The sequence below is a fragment of the Leptosomus discolor genome, chromosome 6 (genome assembly GCF_034619465.1).
Source record: "Leptosomus discolor isolate bLepDis1 chromosome 6, bLepDis1.hap2, whole genome shotgun sequence".
NCBI classification, from domain to species: Eukaryota; Metazoa; Chordata; class Aves; order Leptosomiformes; family Leptosomidae; genus Leptosomus; species Leptosomus discolor.
In genome coordinates, this window is record NC_141396.1 from 8,086,647 (window position 1) to 8,092,494 (window position 5,848).

Consider the following 5,848-nt stretch of genomic DNA (forward strand, 5'->3'; position numbering starts at 1 on the left):
TTTACCAGCAAAGAGGTGGAGCTTTGTTCCATGGCTGTAGCCACATTCAGGTTTGCTGCATGCCTTCCCCGAGGTGGCCATCCCAAGAGCAGAACTTGTCATAAGCACTTCTATAGCTGTACACCATGGGACATGTATCAGCTCTGGGCTAAGTACAGATAGGATAAATCATGATGGAAAAGGGGTGGTATCAGCCCTGAACAGATGGATAATTTTATGACCAATTTCTGGACAGGGGACAGAGAAAGAGGTGAAAATTTGGTATCTTTCCTTTCATTTTAAAATTCCTCTGGCCTGCACAAGGATGCGATGTTTGCAATACATGCAGTCATGACAGAGGAGCAGCTGGATTCATACCTCTTCTGCCCAGCTCTCTCTGATGGTGAATCATATTGCAGTAGCATGCTGTCACAATTCAGCACCAACAGCCACAACCAGGCTGTCCCTGGATGCAGACAAAGTGGCAGGACGAGACAGTGATCTGGGCCTTGCTTGGACAGTACTGAAAAAAAAAATCCTAAATTGGCTTGCTGTGAGAGAGAGAACACAAATGTTGCAGAAGGTCAGAGCTTTGCAAAAGAGGCTAGGGAGCACTGGCAGGGAGAACCATCAGCTTTTCATCATTTGTCATTTGATTTTGTTATTTAAGACATGGGACCCTGTTGGAAAGTACTCACTAGAGATGCCTTCACCAAGTTTCTCCTGAGATATTAATCCATTTTACAGTAAATTCTCAGAGGAAATCAGAACAAAATACGCCTCCTGCCACCCCAAGGCAGAAATGCACAGGAACAGTTTCATCTCGTTGCAGTGGCCAATGCTTACAAATGAAGGAGAAATGACTGCTCTTATTTCGGATATACCTTCTTCGATGGCATCTTTTTTTCCCCACAAAATGAAATCACCTTTTTATACAAACAAATTAAGCGGTCTTGGCCCAACTTAAAAGCAATGAAGACAATTTCCATGCCAATAATAATATAGAGGGAAAAAAACAAGAAAAACTTGGGATGTTCCAGTTGTGTATCTCCAAAGCCAATAGTTGTCAAGGTGATAAAGCAGAAATAAAAGGCTTCCTGAAAATCCAACCTGGTTTCCCAGTTTGGAAGAATAGCAGCTGCACAGGAGATGTACACAAAGATAACTAGCACCATTAATGCAATGGGCACATCTAATTTTTCTAACTGTTTACCTATTTTGTCAAAATTCTCAATTACTCTGGACATTGTCTTTCCCCTGGCTAGTTCAGGACATGAACTCCATCTCTCAATGCTTTTATTTCTTGCTGGTTTTCTCTGTTCATTTGCTCTGGCAACTAACATTTCAAAAATTTCGGCATTGCGATATTTGACAGGCTTCCTTTTAACACCTGCCTGACTTTTCAGCACTTCCATAATAGTCAAGGGCTCATTGATGACTACTTTAGACAGCGCTCTGGATTTCAGTTCATCCTCTTTCTTACATGTGGATCCAGGACAGAATTTAGAGGCTAGAATTTTTGACTGTAGTTTTCTGAATTCACTGTAAGACTTGGATAAGACAGTCGCAAGGATATCTCCCATGTCTGTCAGGACCAAGAACATCAGAGGGATGCCAAATAGAGCATACAACATGCAGAGATATTTTCCAATCCGTGTCACAGGATAGGTATTACCATAACCTTGAAAAAAAACAAAAAGAGGAAGAGAAGGGAAAGGGAGAGAGAGAGAGAACATTGTGATTTATTAAATATTCACATCCTTTGAGCTTTTTATTTCTGTCAATTTTTAAAGTAAATTTTTAGTCCAGAGCATGCTGGTTTTTTGGCTTTGCTTTGAAGCTATTTAATTTCTGAGTTTCAAAATTCTGGTTACTAGTGCAGCCATTCTACCTCTTCAAGGTCTTGGAGGATTGGAGTTTGCCAGTTCTGTTGAATTAACTTTTCCTACCTTATCTGCTGTTTGACTTAACTGCCTGACCACAAGAGGTCATTTAGGGAAGAGAAACAAAAGGTTCGGGCCAGCCCAAGACTGGTGTGCAGCCTCTGTCCTGCTGGAGACTTTTATCAGGAAGATTCCCTGACCTGAGAATCTGGATTAAGAAGGATCCAAAAGGCAAGACAGCAAGAGAGGTCTTGGGCCTACGGGTCCCTCTGCAGGGAAGTCAAGCTGAGGGCTGAGCTCAGAGAGGCAACAGCTGATGCTGGGCGAAGCTAACGGATTGTTCATGAGGAGCTGGGGAATCGTCTCCTGGCCAGCCTCCAAGATCTCACAGCATGACTGAATGGTTTCTGGGAACGAAACTCCCTGAGCTCTGAGAAGATTTGGATCTGTGTGACTGTCTGAATTTGGAAACTGGGACAGAGCTACGGATCAGACTGGGACAATGGGATCCATACCTCAAACTCCATTTCTTTGCCAAAACTACTAGTGAGGAATGGTAAGCTAATAACAGAATTTGAAATTGTCCCTAGTTCATCAGATCTGGTTCTAATGGCATAGGTTGCATTGACATTGTGTTTGTACTGACTTCATAGTTTTCAGAGTCTCTTAAATGTGCTCAGAAAAACAAAGGATCAAGCGGCGGAGCATATGTTTATCACATGAGGAAATGCATGTTTATTCTAGAGAACTAAAGCTTACAAACATCAATTACAACAAATAGGGAAGTACTGCCAGACGCATGGCCTTTATGATATATAAAATGGTAGCAGAAGATATGCCCTTTCTCTAAATTCAATTTGGGTATTTATATTTCCTTCCTCTGACATACTGGATATGAAACTTAAATTGTAAGTTAGTGCTTTTCCATTACATTGGGAGAAAACATCAGCATTATATTAATTGCATTCCATTTTAACAACAATTTTTCTTCTCATCCTCCAAAAAGACATTAAGCATTTCTTCCCTGCCTTCAAAAATGCTTCTATTCCAGATGATCTTCCAGACCAGGTAAGTAGCCTGTAAGATTGCTAGCTCATATGCTCAGGTTTGTTTTCTTTCATTTTCTTCATCCATTCATGTTCATTTTCACTAATGGGTACGATAGCCTGTGGTCTGAATCCAACCTTAGTTACTCCTTTGCTGTGGGAAACTGAAAAGCTATTTATTCTCTGACACTCTGTTCCTCACTGGCTAACTGGGAATGCTAATCCTCACTGCTGAAGCAATTGGCAAAGATTAATTATTGTACAGAATGATTTTTTTTTTCTTTTTTCTCAATTTACATGCATTAAAAATATCTAGTCCAGTTTCAAGGGTTGAAACTTATCTTGAGCTTAAATTTAGCTATCCAGAAATCTAGCTTGGCTGAGCCACTAGGCAACCTCCACGGGCAGTGAAGAGATAGCAGTTCAGACCACCGATCTTCAGAGAAGATGCCTCGCTTATCCTACATAATTAAAGGTAGCTAAGCTGACTCTAACCTGAAGTGATTTATCAGTTCCTAATACTGCATGTAACAAACCCACCACAATGGAAATAGCCACCTTCCCACTGATCCCAAAACTCAGCTCAAAACCTGAGGAAGTGGTTTAATGCTCAGAGCTACGAAGGCCAAAAATAATGGCAGTTTAGAAACAAATATGTTGGGTCAGTGTGTATGGGGACATTTGTAAAGTCCCATGTTAATGGAGATGGGTAAATATACCCAGAAAAGAAGTTTTCAACAACAGGGGTTTTCATCAGTTTGCTGAAGTCAAAGTTTTCTGATAACACGTCCTCTTTCAAACATTCCTAGCTGTTGTGTTTGCACTAGGAAATATCCACTGGGGCGAGGAGTCAGGTCTACATCTCGAGCATGTGTCTCTGACCACAGAGATGACTGTCTTCAAACACAGGGGCTGCAGGAAGCCGAGTTTGAAGCTGGTCACCTAAGACATCAGAGTCTGTGGTTCAAGCCTCTGCTGTGACTTAGAGAGCGCGCAAGGGTCTCCTGCGTGCTCCAAGTCGACATATTCACTCTCGTGCTATTCCTTGTAGAGGATAGGCTCTTTTTTAAGGTTCAGTTTTTCTTTTGCATTAAGACGCATGCCCGTGCTGGAATCTTGAGTATATCCTAATGTAGTGGAGAAATGTCTTTGCAATTTGATACAATGGTGCGGGACTATTTCCCATCCAGCTTTGATTCCGACAAATCTCGATAGTCAGTCTCTGTACTTGCGAGCATTTGAGAAAGATTAGCAAAGGGATAAAAGTAGCTTTGGGAATGAGCGTGAGGAGTTGTATTTAGCAATGCAGAGGGAGCCAAAAGCAGAGCAGATGTTCCTATTTGATCTAGGTCCTCCTTTGAAATATGAAGTCAGAACAAAAGATTTCAGAGGTGTGACTTAAACATGCCGTGTGCTGTTAACCCAGAAAAGTGTGAGCAACAACAGTATGGTTAATTATACAGCCATAGATATACAAAGCTGGGTTAGACGTAAATAACAGCGAATCAACTGAAAAACAATACATGCATAATGAATTTCCTCTCCCAGTGAAGAAAACATTACCCAGCGTAACACACAATAGTGGGAAGGATAAGGTCTGGCTGGAAAGTTGAGCTTTCTTTTTACTTTAGTGCAATAGTTTTGTGTACATGTCATATATGAGTACCCGTTATAGCATGCATGTAATGACGCAGCTGACTAGCATGTACCATCACTAGTTACTAAATTCTGACTTGCCTCTGCGGCTCAGCTGCATCTCTGCAATCTGGGTTTCCAGAACCCCTCACAGACTCATCAGCAATACTCAGGAGAAAAATTCAAGGGGATTTGGTTTCAGGGTTTGTTTGTTCATTTGGTTTTTTAATTCCCTGGAAGAAATATGTTCAAGAAAGCAGCAATAGCAATTGATTCTCCAGGGGTTACTTTACCTCTGAACTTACCCACAGTCGTGAATACTGTGCAGCAGAAAAAGAGAGACCCAAAGAAAGTCCATATATCTTTTGGATTGACAAACCAGTCTCGTTCAGCTGTGTTGAGCAGTGCATGGATTTCTTCCTTAAATATCTCCTCATTCTCTGTCATGTTGTCTGTTACAGTAACGACATGAGATATGATGAGTATTTGCAGACCAACACTCAGGGAGCAGCCAGCCTGTTATTCCAGTGAAGTTTACTCCAGCTGAGGATTTCTTCGTACTCTTTTAGAAGATAAAAATATTCACCTCATTCTCTCCTTCCCCTTCACACTCCCCCCCACCAAAAAAAAATCAGGTGGGTCCAGTGGCTTCAGTGAATAAAGAAACAAGGAAAATATGAACAACCTATGCTCCAACAAAGTCAAAATATGACACAAAAATAGGCATAAAGAAGCAGGGCAGACAGATTGAATATTCAGCTTGAATGTCCTATTTCATTTTGGACTCCCCAGGAGATTAGCCTTCTTTTGACCCAAAGATACTAGAAATGTGGGGTTGTCAGTATGGCACCGATATGAACAACTTGGGTGGCACTGCCCAGCACCCCACTGTGAATACCAGAGCCTGCACCCCTTGTTCCTCCTCCCGGTGGCTGAGCTCCGCTTGAAAGGATATTATCTACAGGGATGCTTGCCCCAAAGAGATCATCTTGTCAGCACAGCTACCTGAGTGAAAGTCTAACCCCTTGTACAAGCCTAACACAGATCCAGGAGGATTTCTACCCCTCCTCCTCCCCTCTACCCCCTTCAACAGCACCACTGGCTCTGGGGCACAGCACTGCACCTGCTTCCATCCGAGCATCCCATTGCCAGAGGGCTGGTAGGGAGGCTCAGAGCTGGCAAGAGGGAAGTGGAAGAGACTTTCTGAGACAGAGGATTCAGTCCCCAGCAATCAGAAGGAAATACCATGGGAATCTCAGCTGCTCTTTAAGGACCTTAGGTAACTTGGGCAAAAGGGAGAACACA

The 5,848-nt window shown here is 42.3% G+C and overlaps 1 protein-coding gene across 1 annotated transcript; it reads right to left on the minus strand.

The window, feature by feature from the left end:
- Positions 1-848: 848 nt before the first annotated feature.
- KCNK18 (potassium two pore domain channel subfamily K member 18) lies at positions 849-4,990 on the minus strand. Its single transcript, XM_009952698.2, has 2 exons — positions 4,849-4,990; positions 849-1,660 (listed from the first exon to the last, which is right to left on the minus strand). The coding sequence occupies exons 1-2, from the start codon at positions 4,988-4,990 to the stop codon at positions 849-851; spliced, it is 954 nt and encodes a 317-aa protein (XP_009951000.2).
- Between the last annotated feature and the right edge of the window lie 858 nt (positions 4,991-5,848).

What these genes read in the sequence shown, in the direction of transcription:
- KCNK18 (XM_009952698.2), bottom strand. Translation starts at nt 4,990, where the DNA reads ATGACAGAGAATGAGGAGATATTTAAGGAAGAAATCCATGCACTGCTC. An exon ending in CACAGTATTCACGACTGTGG is followed by an intron (nt 1,661 to 4,848) that starts GTAAGTTCAGAG and finishes TTTTTTTTCAAG; the next exon opens with GTTATGGTAATACCTATCCT.